Here is a 17236-nt window from a genome sequence, read left to right as displayed (position 1 = left end):
GTCATTAGAAAAACACCTCTGAAGTACTTGCTCTGAAACTTCTTCACCTGCTATTGTAAAACATCTTGCCAGAATTAACAATCTAATAATGTTATTTTCATGAAACACAAATCAGGCCTTTACAATTTTTTAACTTAAAATATATCTACTATGGCAATAGGAAAAGGATAATCACTTCGTTGTGTAAATGTATAAATTGTGTAAGTAAAGTCTTGTCTCATTATATACCCCATAATTTGAGAGTGCCTGTCCTGGAATAGGTTAGATTTAAAAGTTCCTTTAAGTGAATGGATTTGGTCAGGTTAATGTGCTTGAGAACTTGGGAACTGAGTGGATTGCCAAAAAACATATTTTGGTGAAAACAACATAAGGATAGGAGACTTGAATTTTAGCTCCATTTCTTTATTGCTAAATATGAGATGTCAGTAGATCACATAACCTTTCTATGCCTCAGTTTCTTCATTTGTAAAAGGAAGGCTTGCAGTCTAGATCACCTCTAACTGTAAAAACTTTATAATAGTGAAGTTGTTTTGCAAGTTTTTTGTGCTTTTATGGAGAATAAATATAATTAATTTTCTAATTTTTTTTAAATGCAGGTTAATGGTGCAATGTAAGAAACCTTTAAAAGTTTCTGATGAATTAGTACAGCGATATCAAATTAAAAATCAGTATCTTTCAGCAATAGTATCTGATGCAGAAAAAGAACCTAAAATTGATCCATATGCATTTGTTGAAGGAGATGAGGAATTTCTTTTTCCTGATAAGAAAGATAGACAAAATAATGAGAGAGAAGCTGGGAAAAAACAAAAGGTAAGATAAATCAAAGTATATACCAAAGGGTCTCTGATGACTTGTAGCACTGCATATAGTACCATACCTCTCATTTTTTTCTTTTAAAATAGAATAGATTCATCATTTTAACTTAGAAAAACATTTTTTAAAATAGGTAAATCAGGCACCTATTTTAAATTATAGCTGCCTTCTGTCATGAAAAGATCTTTTTTGTTTGTTATAAAAGTTTTTGGATTGGAGAAGGAGAACATTAACTTAACTAAAATCAGGACATTTAGGTAGATGAACTATTTTAATACCGAGTTAAAATATGCCATCAGTGAATTAATCAGTTTTCAGAAATACAATAGAATACATATCACTGAGTTTATAAAATACATTTTTTAAAATATGTGAGCCAAGAACTTACAGTGTCCCTAAAAGTAAAATGTTATATTAATGAAGTATAGGACATAGAAATATTTATTTGATTAAAAGGTTAAATATCAAATATTTGAGGATCTTTTAAGCACAAGCTAACCCTGCTATATATGTCTTTTGCCTTAAATACAAAATACAAAAATTGAAAGTGTAAAATTATGAAAAGAATTCAGTTATCTGTTTAATACAATAATATGTTTACTATGTGCTAGATACTTGAAATGTTGTCTTTTTGTAAATATGAAAACAGTAGTGGCTGGGAAGGCTGTAGATACTATACAAAGAATATGTACTTTGTTACGTTATTTCTTTTTATTGAATTTATTAGGGTGACATTAGTTAATAATATAGGTTTTAGGGGTACAGTTCTATAATACATCATATGTTTATTGTATTGTGTGTACACTCCACCCTAAGTTAAGTTTCCTTTCATCACCAGAACATGGGCTTTGGAGTTTGACAGTTCCCACAACTTATCAGCCATATTTACCTTGGTTGTCTTTAGAACTGTTTTTTTGTTTGTAAGATGGGCATACTACTTACTTATCATATAGGTTAGTTGTGAGAATTAGTAATAATGTCTGCAGAATACCTAGCAGAATGCTTGAAACAGTGTTTTTTGGATTTTGTTATTGGTAAATGATATACTTCAGCCTAATATGTAATATTGTTTGCAGGTAGAAGATGGGTCATCTAGTGTAACAGTGTTATCACATGAAGAAGATGCTATGTCATTATTTAGTCCCTCTATCAAGCAAGGTAAAACTTCTGTTTCAAAATCAAAATATTGCATTCCAGGATTGTTACTACAAACTACAGTTGACCCTTGAAGAGTGTGGGGATTGAGGTGCTGATACTCTGATTCCACATAGTCAAAAATCCTCATATAACTTGACTCCTCAAAAATTTAGTAATAGCCAACTATTGACTGGAACCCTTATTGATTACATACACAGTCTGTTAACATATATTTTGTAATTTGTATTTTATACTATACTAGAGGCCTGGTGCACGAATTTGTGCACGCGTGTGGGGTCCCTCAGCCTGGGTGGCAATCGAGGCCAATCGAGGCCCATCCCACCTAGTCCTGATCAGGGCTGATCGAACCGGCCGCCCAGGTGGAGGGACTGTGGGAGGTTGGCCTGCAGCAGGAGGTTGGCTGTGGGAGCTTAGGCTTTTATATATATAGACTAGAGGCCCAGTGCACAAAATTTGTGCATGGGGGTGTGTGTCCCTTAGCCCAGCCTGCACCCTCTCCAATCTGGGACCCCTCAAGGGATATCCGACCCCCAGTAGGATTAGGCCTAAACGGGCAGTCGGACATCCCTCTCACAATGCAGGACTGCTGGCTCCCAACTGCTCGCCTGCCTGCCTTCCTGATTGCCCCTAACCGCTTCTGCCTGCCATCCTGATCACCCCCTAACCACTCCCCTGCCAGTCTGATTGATGCCTAACTGCTCCCCTGCCAGCCTGATTGCCCATAACTGCCCTTCCCTGCAGGCCTGGTCTCCCCCAACTGCTCTCCCCTGCAGGCCTGGTCTCCCCCAACTGCTCTCCCCTGCAGGCCTGGTTGCCCCCAACTTCCCTCCTCTGCCAGCCTGGTCACCCCTAACTGCCCTCCCCTACAGGCTTGATCGCCCCCAACTGCCCTTCCTTGCAGGCCTGGTCCCTCCCAACTGCCTCCCCTGCTGGCCTGATTGCCCACAACTGCCCTCCCTTGCAGGCTTGGTCCCTCCCAATTGCCCTCCCCTGCTGACCATCTTGTGGCCATTTTGTGTCCACATGGGGGCGGCCATCTTGTGTGTTGGAGTGACAGTCAATTTGCATATTACTCTTTCATTAGATGGGATAGGGTCCTGGTGCACGGTGGGGGCCAGCTGGTTTGCCCTGAAGGGTGTCCCGGATCAGGGTGGGGGTTCCCTTGGGGCACGTAGGGTGGCTTGGGCGAGGGGCCTGTTGTGGTTTGCAGGCCAGCCATGCCCCCCGGCGACCCAAGCGGAGGTCCTGGTATCTGGGATTTATTTATCTTCTATAATTGAGATTTTATAGCCTTGAGCAGAGGCCAGGGCAGGCTTGGCTTCCTCCATCGCTGGGGAAACCTAAGACTCCTGCTCTCTCTGTGGCCGCAGCCATTTTTGTTGGGATTTATTTATCTTCTATAATTGAAACTTTGTAGCCTTGAGCAGAGGCCAGGGCCGGCCAGAGTGGGCGGGAAGCTTGGCTTCCTCCATTATCAGGGAAACCCAAGCCTCCTGCTCACTCCGTGGCAACAGCCATGTTGGTTGGGTTAATTTGCATACTCGCTCTTGATTGGCTGGTGAGCATGGCTTGTGGGCGTAGCGGAGGTACGGTCATTTTGCATGTTTCTCTTAATGTAGATTCTTACAATATAGTAATCAAAAGAAAAAATGTAATTAAAATCATAAGGAAGAGAAAACACATTTCCAGTATTGTACTGTATTTATCTATATTTATCAGTACCGGCATTCATACTGTCTTACATGATATGAAACACTAGATAGTATGCATATTACTAGCACTAGACATCAAAAATGAAAAGATAATGTGAAAAATTGATATTTATAGGTATAATGACTTATTCATTGGTAATGAAAAGGCAGCAATATGACTGCTTTACGGTAAGCCTAGGTATAATCGACATATTTACTGAAAAAAATCTACTTTTAAGTAGACCGGCTCAGTTCATACCCGTGTTGTTCAAGAGTCAAGTCTAATCTGAAATTGTTGGACTTGTATTCTTTTTTGCAAAATTCTTATGTTTCTTAGAAAGGGATGGATTTCTATGATATGGGATATCTTAAAATGATGGATCATTATTTATATTGCACAGGGAGAAGCAAGCTCAGATAATAGAAATTGTGTTTTGAATTGTTAGAACTTCTTTCCTTTTTTACAAATAAAAATATTTCTTATCTGTAAAATAAGATTGGATGAGATCATTGCCTAAGGTCCCTCTTAGATCTAAAAGTTCAATTAATAAGTCAGGCTTTGTGTGACTTTGTGTGATCAAAAATAGAAATAAGAAAAAACTCTACCCGAATAAGGAAGAGAGGGTCTTTCAGGAAAAAAAATAAAATTTAGTGGTTGATGGTAGATAGCTGAATGAAATTTGGGTTCTTTGGCCTGTTTACCTACTCTGGGATATAAGGAATGTGTTATTTCCTTTTTGTGCCTGTGGTGTGGCTTTCTCAAAATGTGAACCATCTACCACATTTTGGAGCATCTTTTGAGGTGAAGATTGGAAATCTTGGTTTTTAAAAACCTAGATAATTTTTACATACTCTAAACTTTTAGAACTATTGCTCTAGTCAGTCTTTATAATTGACATGCAGGGACACATGGAAAATGACTTTAATCTTTCTGAAAATGAGGGCTTTTCAAGTCATTTGACATCCTAAGGAAGTTTTGGAAGGTTATACACCAAACTGCAAATTGTGGTGTTTTTTTCTTGTGTGGGAATATAAGAGGAGTTTAACTTCTATTTGTATTTGCAGTTCTTTTTAAGTAATATATTTTTCCCCTCTAAAACTGGGGAAAAAAAAGGGGGGGGGAATAAAATTCTAGAACTGAAATGAAGCTTACCTAAGAGGTAATATTTATTTAGTATTTAAGTGCCTGGCACTGGGCAAAGTGCTTTACATACAATCTCTCACATTTAATTTTTGCAGTTGCTGAGGTACAGAGAGGTTAATTCAATTGCCCAGGGTCATACTCTTATTGTTGGAGTTGGAATTCTGAGTAACAGTCTGTCTGACTTGAGCTGGAGCACTTAATCTTTGTACTCTGCTTCCTTTACATTCAGGAAGATAGAAAAATAAAATTGTGTGTGTGTTTAATTCTATTCTAATAGAATTGTTTACATTTTTATGTGAAAAAAAATTATAGATTTTAAACAAATCACAACTTTTTATTGTATTATACCATTATAAATGTAAAGTAATATATCTAGCTTAAATAAGTAGAATAATACTTATTTGGTAGTAGTATAATTTATTTATTTTCTTGATTGACAAATGTAGATGCTCTACGTCCTACTAGTCATGCTCGTCCTCCTTCAACCAGTTTAATTTATGACTCAGACCTGGCTGTCTCATATACTGACCTCGATAATCTCTTCAATTCTGATGAAGATGAACTAACAGTGAGTATCTTGTTAATGATTAAGGTTATAAGTTTTCCCCCTTCATTTTATATAAATTTTTTTCAGAAGTGATATGTGACTTGAATACTGTTTTAGCCCTGAACAATAGAAAATACTTTATAATAAAATTTCATTAATTGGTTGTATTTTTTTAGCCTCATGTTTGTGCAGTGTTGACATAGTGTCTGTCACATACACACTTTGTTTCTTTGTTTTGTATGTTTGAAGGACTTGTATGATTAAGCCTTATTTGAGCTCTGCCATATGTTCTTTTCCCGAAGTTCTTAGGAAATAGTATTATTTCCTTATCTTTGATCCTCTAGTTGAGAAATGACCCCAGAATCGACTTGTTTAGAGAATAAGTGATTAACATTAAAATTACATGCCTTGTCAATTTATTAAGGAAGAATTTGTTTGACATAATAGTCATTATTATAAGACAGCTAAATACTATAATAAAGAGGAAGAAAAAGTAACATTTAATCTTTAACACCCATTTGCAGAGAAAGGTGAAGATAAAAGGAATTAAAGCTTAAAATGAGATTCCCTAGAATGTCAAGTCTCTGGCAAATTAATGAATTGGGTGCTGCATTATCATAAAAGGGAATTCCTTTTTCATCTGCATAAAGGTAGCTTGGAAACTTCTATAGTACATTTGGTCTTTCTTGTCCTATATAATATATACTTTTAATCCTCTCTCATCATATACATACACACATACATATATGCACATTTGGTGTATTCAATTAAGTGACATAAGCCAGATATAGCTATATATATAAACTTTTATTTTATATCCCATAATATAGTAAATTTTAGGATACCATTTACTGGGTAAATATATCCCTAAACTTTTGGTACTTTTATACTTTCTCTCTGCTACCATTTATGTATCAGCTGTGGCTCTTTTGAGGTAAAAAGGTTGTAATCAGAGATTAGTTTATGTGTTTTTGACAAAGTGGCTAACAGGAACCAAGTTATCAGCTCTAAAAAAATTGACAGGTTGGAGATACTGAAACTTGGTTTGTTCAGTGTATTAAAATTTACTTTTAGTTAGGGATCCTTTTGCTTTGTCATATGAGATCTTTCTGAAATTTGTGCTTAGTTTACCTGTTGTAGCATTTTTACTGGTACAGGGGTAAGGAGATTATTAAACAAGGTAAAAGTGTAAACAAGAAATCAGAAGGAATATTGATTATGTAGGAAACTAATGTTTTTAAGGGTACAGATGCTTTCTGAGTATCTTTTACTAAGAAGCAAATCTGATGTTAATTACAATCCTTCTTATTGCAGGTTTTATTTTAATTTTAATAGGTTTTAAGTGAAAGTTATTTTTGCTTCTAAGTGTTTTGAAAGTATGGGTTATTTTCTTTGAAGGAACTTTTTCCTCTGTTAATTTGGAAGTTTATGAAATCAATAGAGAAACTAATCTGAGTTCATTGATTGCCTAAAATGTGTTTTATGTCTTTAAATCATAGCTAGTATGTATTTGGCTCTAGCACAACTTCAAAATACTACTTTTCATGAATGGACTCTTCTTTCAAGTCACATCTGAATGATTACTATCTTGAGATCACATTGGATATAAAACTTGAAATAAATATAAATATGTAGGTGTTTTGTTTTTGTTTTTAATAGCCTGGATCTAAAAAATTGGCAAATGGATCAGAAGATAAATCCAACTGCAAGGAATCAAAGACAGGAAATCTGGACCCGTTATCTTGCATAAGTAAGCTTCCCCATTCTGTGCTCCAGATAAATCTGCAAACTTTTAATGTCAACAAAATTCTACACACCTTTGTTTTAAACAGATTAACCTCTTTAGAGTGTTATGTTAAAATGTGTGTTTTATTAAATATAGGCACTGCAGATCTTCATAAAATGTATCCTACACCACCGTCATTGGAACAACATATAATGGGATTTTCCCCAATGAATATGAATAATAAAGAATATGGTAATATGGATACAACACCTGGAGGAACTGTTTTAGAAGGAAATAGTTGTAGTATAGGAGCACAGTTCAAAATTGAGGTTGATGAAGGATTCTGTAGCCCCAAACCTTCTGAAATTAAAGTAAGTATTTTATTTCTCTAGAAAAATAATTTGCTTCTATATTTTCATATAGAATTAGTTTATAGCTATATTCAAAATTCATTTCATACTGCCATTTGCAACAACATGAATTGTTCTTGAGGGTATTATGCCAAGCAAAATAATTCAGATGGAAAAGGACAGATACCATGTACTTCCCACTTAAGTGAAATATAAAACAAAAGGTAAAGTAACTGACAAAATAAATTCATAGATACAATAGATAGGTGGTTACCAGAGCAGAAGGGGTGCTGGGTGGGGAGGGCGAATTGGGTAAAGAGGTCAAATATATGATAAAGGAAGGAAACTAGATTTTGGGTGGTGAACACACAGTGGAGTATACAGATACTGAATTGCAATGTTGTACATGTGAAATGTATCTAATGTTATTAACCAATATTCACTAAACTTAATTTAACAAATTTGATTCAGTTTTGTAGTTAACAAATTTGAAGACTGAATTGTGACACTATTAAGAATGTATTTAAGAAGGCGGGGGGTGAGGGGATAAGAGATCAACCAAAGGACTTGTATGCTTGCATATGAGCATAACCAATGGACACAAACAGTTAGGGCGGTGAGGGCTTGTGCTGGGGGGTGGGAGCAGCTGGGGAGAGGTCAATGGGGGGAAAAGGAGAGTCATTTAATACTTTAAACAATAAAGAATTTAAAAAAAAAAAAGAATGTATTTAAGATGCCCCGCCCTCATGGGCATGGCTCAGTGGTTGAGTGTCAACCTATGAACCAAGAAGTCTTGGTTGATTCCCAGTCAGGGCACATGGCCAGGTTCGAGCGTGATCCCCAGTGAGGGGCGTGCAGGAGATCAATGATTCTCTCTCATCATTGATGTTTCCATTTCTCCCTCTCCTTTCCTCTCTAAAATAAATAAAAATATATTTTAAAAAAAGAAAAGAATGTATTTAAGAAAAGAATAGAATTGCCTTGCCTTGGGTAGTTCAGTTGATTAGAGTGTTGTTTTAATATGCCATTGTTGTGGGTTCAATCCCCAGTCAGGACACATACAAGATGAAACATTGAATGCATAAATGAGTGGAACAACAAATCTTCTTCCCTCCCCTCTCCCCCTTCCCTTCCTCTCTCTCTAAAAAACAAAAAACAAAAAAAAAATTATATTTACATTATATTATTTTGTTTCAAGAAAAGGAAAAAAATGGCTAGAATTGGTTTGCTTTTTCCCCCCATGCAAGATAAGGTTCTGAATGTCATGGTCTTTATATTGTAGGATTTTTCTTATGTCTACAAGCCTGAAAATTGTCAAGTTCTAGTGGGATGTTCCATGTTTGCACCTCTAAAAACTCTACCAAGCCAATGTCTGCCTCCTATCAAATTGCCAGAAGAGTGTATTTACCGTCAGAGTTGGACTGTTGGAAAACTGGAATTGCTTCCTTCAGGGCCTGCAATGCCATTCATCAAAGACAGGTATGGTTTAGATTTATGTTATTGGTACAGTATATGAATATTTATTTAGCTTTGATGTTTTTTCATTATGCTGGTTCCTGGAAAAAATATACTGTTTTTTGAAAATTCTAAGTTATTTTCTGATTAATAGATTATAATGGTACGAGAGGCCTGGTGCACGAATTCGTGCACCAGTGGGGTCTCTCGGCCTGGTCCTTGAGATAGGGCCAAAACTGGCTCTCCGACATCCCCTGAGGGGTCCGGGATTGCGAGAGGGCGCAGGCCAGGCCGAGGGACCCCACCAGTGCACGATCAGGGCTGGGGAGGGACACAGGAAGTTGGCCAGCTGGGGAGGGACCACAGGAGGGCTCCAGGGTGTGTCCGGCTCATCTCGCTCAGTCCCAATCAGCCGGACCCCAGGAGCAAGCTAACCTACTGGTCGGAGCGTCTGCCCCCTGGAGGTCAGTGCACGTCATAGCAAGCAGTTGAGCGGCCTTAGCATATCATTAGCATATTACGCTTTGATTGATTGAACAGATGACCGGACACTTAGCATGTTAGGCTTTTATTATATAGGAAGGATTAGCTGGACATGAATAAACTATTAGAAAACTTAAAACTGTTGTGCTTTGATTCTTTGTCTTCCAAGCTTTTTTTTTTCTATTTTGGTCTAAAATTGTAAATGACTCCCATGTGTACATTTGACATATTTCACACAGTTTTCTAATTTAAAGTCTGTGAAATTGAGTTATCTTATCATTGGTATCATCTTAAAATTGCTGTAGTCCCTTTCCACAGACATCTCTAAAATTAGGATTTTATTTTATGTTTTTACAATCAGTGGTATCTTAGAATTCATGGATATTTGTAGTATAAGAAATATATAGGTGTCAATAAGTGCATCAGATTTTATTTATAATTTTGGAATTGGTTGGTCCTCAGCCCACAATAATCTCCTAGAGCAGTGATGGTGAACCTATGACACGCGTAGCCATTTCTGATGACACATGGCCGCTGAGGCGGCCGCATGCCAGGATGAAACATTTGCTGCTCCTGAGGATGAAACATTTGCGAAATAATGTTTTTTTCCTCAAAGTGACACACTACCCGAGTTATGCTCCGTTTTTTGGCGAAGTTTGACACACCAAGCTCAAAAGGTTGCCCATCACTGTCCTAGAGTGAATATATTAACCAGAAATGCATTTTAATTGTACTTGAAATTTTAGCACTAATTTTGCTTTCATAATTTTCACTGTTACTGAAAAACATTTGGGATATTTTTAGTTACTTTTCACATTACTAATATGTTCCTTTATGTATATATTTGATTTTCATTTACCCTGGTGATGCTAGTGACGGAAGTACAGTGGATCAAGAATATGGCCCTGCTTATACACCTCAAACTCATACTTCTTTTGGGATGCCTCCTAGCAGCGCACCTCCTAGCAACAGTGGAGCAGGAATTCTTCCTTCTCCATCTACCCCTAGGTTTCCAACGCCAAGGACTCCCAGGACTCCAAGGACTCCTCGTGGAGCTGGTGGACCTGCTAGTGCCCAAGGTTCAGTCAAATATGAAAATTCAGACTTGTATTCACCAGCTTCCACCCCATCCACATGCAGACCCCTTAATTCTGTTGAACCTGCAACTGTTCCTTCCATCCCAGAGGCACACAGTCTTTATGTAAACCTCATTCTTTCAGAATCAGTTATGAATTTGTTTAAAGACTGCAACTTTGATAGTTGCTGTATCTGTGTCTGCAACATGAATATCAAGGGTGCCGATGTTGGAGTTTACATTCCAGATCCAACGCAGGAAGCACAGTATAGGTGTACCTGTGGCTTCAGTGCTGTTATGAACAGAAAATTTGGAAACAATTCAGGATTATTTCTTGAAGATGAACTAGATATCATAGGACGCAACACAGAATGTGGCAAAGAAGCAGAAAAACGTTTTGAAGCTCTCAGGACTACTGAACATGTTAATGGAGGACTAAAGGAATCTGAAAAATTGCCTGATGAGTTGATATTACTGTTACAAGATCAATGCACTAATTTATTTTCACCCTTTGGAGCAGCAGACAAAGATCCTTTTCCTAAAATTGGTGTAGTTAGCAATTGGGTACGTGTTGAAGAGCGGGACTATTGCAATGATTGCTACCTTGCATTAGAACATGGGCGTCAGTTCATGGATAACATGTCAGGAGGAAAAGTTGATGAAGTGCTTGTGAAAAGTTCATGCTTACACCCCTGGTCCAAAAGAAATGGTAAGTATGCTAATGGAATAATTTTTGTTTGTTTTCCTTTAGATGTATGACTTGGCTTTTCTTTCTTAAGAGAAAGTATTAAAGGCATTTTCTAGGTAGCCAACGGAGACACTTAAATTTAGACTTAAAACTCCTTTAAGAATGACATTTTCAAAGGGAGAATTTCCTAGCAGTTTAGTTTAATTTCAAAATAAAAGTAGGGTTATTGTAAATCTGTAATTATGTATTTATGTAGATGTATGAAAGGTACTTTGCACATGTTAGTTAGCAGAAAGTTGCTAGATGTCTGCTTTATTTAACATTACTCATTACTTATTGAGCATCTAGTATGTGCTCAGCCTGTTCTTTTATAAAGTAGTGTTGAACAAACATATTTTCTAATCTTTTTGAGCCTATAATTTAGTGAAGAATACAAAAATAGAAAAATAAGTAATTATATAATATCATAGTGACAAGTGCTTTGAAGAAAAAGCAGGTAGAGGAGTGGAAAAAGACAAGAGTGTGACATTTATTATTTTTTTATCCTCAGTGGAGGATATGATTTTTTATGTGAGAGAGGAAAGGAGAGAGAGAGAGAGAGAAACATCAAAGTGAGAGAGAAACATCAACCCGTTGCCTCCTGTACACACCCCAACTGGGGATGGAACCCACAATCTAGGTATGTACCCTGATGGGAAATCGAACCCACATCTTTTGGTGTACAGGAAACACTCTCACCTGGACAGGGAAAGAGTGTGACATTTTAGATGTTTGGATAAGAGAAGATATTAGTGAGGGACAACATTTGAACAAAGACTTACGTAAAGTGGTAGGGGTTAACCATGTGGCTAACCGAGGGGAGTGTGTTTCAGGCAGTAAAAAAACCCTGAGTGAGTAGTATGCTTAGTGTGTTTGAGGAACAATAAAGAGTCAGTGTTGCTGGGATGAATTGGGTGATGAGGAGATTGGTAGGAAATGAAGTTTAAGAGTTGGCCAATACCCTAGCTGGTGTTTTTCAGTGCTTAGAGCAGCGGTCGCCAACCAGTGGTTCGCTGACCACTGGTGGTCCGTGAGGTCTGAAAGGTTGGTGACTGCTGGCTTAGAGCATCAGCCTATGCACCCAAGGGTTGTGGGCTTGATCTCCACTAGGGGGCATGCAGGAGACAGCCAGTTGATGATTCTCTCTCATCATTGATGATTTTATCTCTTCCTCTACCTCACTTTCTCTGAAATGAATAAAAAAAAATTTTAAAAACACATGATGGGACATTATAGGACAACTAGAGGCCCGGTGCACGAAATTTATGCATGGGGGGGGGGTGTTCCTCAGCCCAGCCTGCACCCTCTCCAATCTGGGACCCCTCAAGGGATATCCGACTGCCCGTTTAGGCCCGATCACAATCCAGGACTGCTGGCTCCCAACTGCTTGCCTGCCTGCCTTCCTGATTGCCCCTAACAGCTTCTGCCTGCCATCCTAATCACCCCCTAACCACTCCCCTGCCAGCCTGATTGCCCCTAACTGCCCTCCCCTGCAGGCCTGGTCACCCCTAACTGCCCTCCCCTGCAGGCCGGGTCCCCCCAACTGCCCTCCTCTGCTGGACTGGTCATCCCTAACTGCCCTCCCCTGCAGGATTGATCACCCCCAACTGCCCTCCCTTGCAGGCCTGGTCCCTCCCAACTGCCCTTCCCTGCTGGCCTGATCGCCCACAACTGCCCTCCATTGCAGGCCTGGTCCCTCCCAACTGCCCTCCCCTGCTGGCCATCTTGTGTCCATATGGGGGCAGCCATCTTTGACCACATGGGGGCAGCCATCTTGTATGTTGGAGTGATGGTCAATTTGCATATTACTCTTTTATTAGATAGGATTTTAAGTAGAGAAGTAACATGATCTTTTTTTCTGTTTGCTATTGTGTTGTGGATGGTGAAGACAAGAGTTGTTAGAGTATAGAAATGCAACAGTTCTTTTGTATATTGATTTTGTACCTTGCACTTTTACTTATTTCTAATGTTATTTTTGGTGGAGTCTTTAGCGTTTTCTATATATAAAATTATGTCAAGCAGAATTCTTAATTACTTTTTTTAATGGTTATAGATGTGAGTATGCAGTGCTCACAGGATATACTTCGAATGCTCCTATCTCTTCAGCCTGTTCTTCAGGATGCTATTCAGAAAAAAAGAACAGTAAGGCCTTGGGGGGTTCAAGGTCCTCTCACTTGGCAACAATTTCATAAGATGGCTGGCCGAGGCTCTTATGGTAAGTAATTTATAGTATGTATATTGACTACTTTTATTTCATTTCTCAGTTTCTATGCCCAATTTGAATAAGCACAGTTGTTTTCCTTAAATATATTTGTGGCATATGCTTGACTTAAGGCACTGTGGGTCAATTTTAGCCTTTCTTACTTTGAACATTTACAGCATTCAGTATACTGGTACATCAGAAATAACAGTTTCACTTAGATCTGTTTTTATTTGAGACTTACCAGTACAATTTTATGTGTAGAAAGAATCATACTGCCAAATTTTTGAAAAAGACTGAGCATCACTTTCGTTGTAAATCATTATTTTACAAAATTGAATTTAAGAAATGGGTAAAAAGGAGCAAGTAATATTAGTGATAAAGGTTCTCAAGGTCTCATTTAAAAAAAAAAAAAGACAAATTTCCTAGTTGTGATAAGAGTAGCAAATGAATACTCCCAATATGGTACGTGCACTGTAGATTTCTGGTTAACTTTAATAAAAAAGAACATTAAAAATTGTTTGAATTGCCCTAGCTGGTTTAGCTCAGTGGATAGACCATCGGCCTGCAGACTGAAGGGTCTCGGGTTCGATTCCAGTCAAGGACACATGATCTGGTTGCAGTCTCGATCCCCAGTAGGGGGCATGCAGGATGCAGCTGATCCAATTTTTCTCTCATCATTGATGTTCTATCTATCTCTCCCTCTCCTTTCCTCTCTGAAATCAATAAAAATATATTTTAAAAAAATTTGTTTGAAGTATTGGTTGAAGGTTGGCTCTGAATGGTGGGATATAATTTGAGCTTTTAAAATATGTCTGGAATAATAGTTCTTAACATTGAAATCTCTGACTTTTGTGCATGGTTTTAGAATGCATTATGTATATGCAGAAGTAGTAGATTTTCTCATATTTCCTTTTTTTCTTCATTTGTCAATGGCTAAATAATTTCAATCCCATATATAATTTTACGTTCAGTGAAAAGTTCAGGTTAATTACATCTTTTTACATTTTTTTCCCCCTTATGTATTTTTATTGATTTCAGAGAGGAAGGGATAGGGAGCGAGAGAGAAACATCAGTGATGAGCCCAGCTGGTGTGTGGCTAAGTGGTTGAGCTTCAACCTATGAAATAGGAGGTCATGGTTCAGTTCCCAGTCAGGGCACATGCCCGGGTTGTGGGCTCGATCCTGAGTGTGAGGTGTGCAGGAGACAGCCATTCAATGATCTCTCTATTCATTGATGTTTCTGTCTCTCTCTCTCCCTCTCTCTTCCTCTGTGAAATCAATAGAAATATATTTTTAAAAACACCACCAAAATAGTAGACACACACATAACACAATACCCTGAGTTTTTACTATACATACAGAGGTTTTTCTTTTTTTAATGGCTGCATGTATTCTGTTGTTCTTTCCACATGATATTATCTTACCAGTCTACTGTTTATGGACACACTAGAGGCCCGGTACACAAAATTCATGCATGGGTAGGGTCCCTAGGACTGGCCGGCAATCAGGGCCTATCGGGGCCTTTTGGCTTCTGGCTGTGGTCTTCCTTCATTCCACGCCACCCACTGGTGGTCAGCACACATCATAGCAAGTGATTGAACTTCCAGTTGAACTCCCGAGGGGATACTTTGCATATTAGATTTTTATATATATATATAGACTAGAGGCCTGGTGCATTTTCATGTGCAAGAGGCTCAGCCCCTGCTGTCACCACGGCTGCCTGGCCCCCCACCACCACGGATTTGTCCAGAAGGTCATCTGGAAGGGCATCCAGTCTAATTAGCATATTACACTTTTATTATTAAAGATGGATAGATGGTTCCCATCATTATTTTTAAAAAATGTATTTTTTTATTTATTTCAGAGAGGAAAGGGGAGGGAGAGAGAGTTAGAAATATCAATGATGCGACGGAATCATTGATCGGCTGCTTCCTACATGCCCCACACTGGGGATCCAGTCTGCAACCTGGGCATGTGCCCTTTCTGGGAATCAAACCACGACCTCCTGGTTCATAGGTCGACACTCAGCCACTGAGCCATACTGGCTTGGCGGTTTCCATCATTATTATTACAACTATTTTTCTAGAATTCAAACATGTCTGGCTTTTAAAGCATGTGTGTATATATTTTTTAAATATTGCCAAATTATTCTTTATATAATCTTCTACCAGTAAAATGTCTGTTCCCCAAACCTTTACCAGTAGGGTGCTAAGTAGATGGGTGAAAATGCTTGTTTCATTATAGTTGAGAGGTAGAATAGTATAGACTGTGAGGAAAGATTTCCTGGTTTCTAATCCCACTTCTGCCACTCTTTGTATGTTAGGCTTTGATTAGAGAAAGTTGCTTAACTTTTCTATTCCTGCTTTTTCATCTCTAAAATGAGATTAATATTAGTATCAGCCTTGTATAGATTTTGTGAGGGCTAAATGAGTTCATAAAAAGAAAGATCTTTGAGCAGTACCAAACACATAGTGTTATAATTGTTTGCTATTATTTTAATTTCTTTGTCATGAGAATGAGAATTTTTTTATGTGCAAAAGAGGTATTTCTATTGCTGTGAACTTTGTTCATATACTATACCCCCTTTGCTATGAGGTTTTTGGTCATTTTCTTATGGATTTATATAGTTTCCTTTTATATGGTAAGGATAGTTAACTCTTTTTTCATGTACATTGCAAACCATTCTTCCAACGTGCTGCTAATCATTTGGCTTTATTGTTTTTTTTTAATACCAAAATTTAAAATTTAATATAGTAAGATTAATCGGTTTTTAAATGGATAGGTTTTATGTTATGCTTAGAAAGGCTTTCCCCAGTCCAGATTTAAAAATAAAACTCTCTTCCCATGTTTTCTTTTATACTTCTTAAGTTTTTTTATTCAGATTAATTTTTTTTGCATTTAAATGAAGGTATAAGTCATGTTTTTTTTCATATGTTCTTTTTAAAGACCATTTTAGCAAATTTTTAACTGTGGAAAAGCCTCAATCACTGGCTTTAAGTATTTTTGTCTTTAATAAAATATTTTTACTACTAATAATGACTTCGTACTTTTGACATTTCAATAAAAGACATACTGCTTTTAAATGTTTTCTTCAAATATATTTTTCTTATTTAGGAACTGATGAATCTCCAGAACCACTGCCAATCCCCACGTTTTTGTTGAGTTATGATTATGATTTTCTGGTGCTTTCTCCATTTGCTCTCCCTTACTGGGAGAGACTTATGCTGGAACCCTATGGATCTCAAAGAGATATAGCCTATGTTGTACTATGTCCAGAAAATGAAGCTTTGTTAAATGGAGCCAAAAGTTTTTTTAGGGATCTTACTGCAATATATGAGGTAGGTGTTTTTAAAAATATGGCATTTTAAAACTGCCTTATTATTTGTATGTTTAAACATAAATTATACTGGGCAGTTCAGTTGATTGGGACAGAATAGTAATGATACCAAGTTCTTTGATGTTGTTTACTTCTCATACTAGCCAGTTACATTCTTACAGGATTTGACCTACACCCTTAGTTAGATGTGTGTGCCATGGGTCATGGTGGAAATTGCCTTATTGGGGGGAAAATTGAGAGTATATATGGTCTCATTTAAGAGAATATTTTTTGCCCTAGCCAGTTCAGTGGATAGAGCGTCAGCCCAAGGACTAAAGGGTCCTGGTTTCAATTCTGGTCAAGGGCATGTACCTCGGTTGCAGGCTTTATCCCCAGCCCTGGTCGGGGCATATGCAGGAGGGAACCAGTCGATGTGCCTCTCTCTCACATTGATGGTTCTCTCTCTGTGTCTCTCCCCTTCTACTCTCTAAAAATCAACAAAAAAAAGAGAGAATATTTTTCTAAAGCAAAGGGCAGCATGGTTAAATA

At 37.8% G+C, this 17236-nt stretch overlaps 1 protein-coding gene across 1 annotated transcript in view; it reads left to right on the top strand.

Annotated features, from left to right (window-relative positions):
* The window catches only part of MED13 (mediator complex subunit 13), an 88001-nt gene that overhangs the window by 49409 nt on the left and 21356 nt on the right, over positions 1–17236 (top strand). The window contains exons 10-18 of the mRNA XM_008149494.3: positions 597–810; positions 1890–1971; positions 5253–5374; positions 7013–7103; positions 7236–7450; positions 8712–8908; positions 10241–11151; positions 13223–13384; positions 16486–16709. Of these exons, the coding sequence (XP_008147716.1) occupies positions 597–810; positions 1890–1971; positions 5253–5374; positions 7013–7103; positions 7236–7450; positions 8712–8908; positions 10241–11151; positions 13223–13384; positions 16486–16709 (2218 nt within the window). The remainder of the gene's footprint in view (positions 1–596; positions 811–1889; positions 1972–5252; positions 5375–7012; positions 7104–7235; positions 7451–8711; positions 8909–10240; positions 11152–13222; positions 13385–16485; positions 16710–17236) is intronic.

The sequence above is a fragment of the Eptesicus fuscus genome, chromosome 20, assembly GCF_027574615.1.
Source record: "Eptesicus fuscus isolate TK198812 chromosome 20, DD_ASM_mEF_20220401, whole genome shotgun sequence".
NCBI lineage: Eukaryota > Metazoa > Chordata > Mammalia > Chiroptera > Vespertilionidae > Eptesicus > Eptesicus fuscus.
Note: the sequence above shows the minus strand (reverse complement) of the source record. Positions and strands in the feature narration are given on the sequence as shown.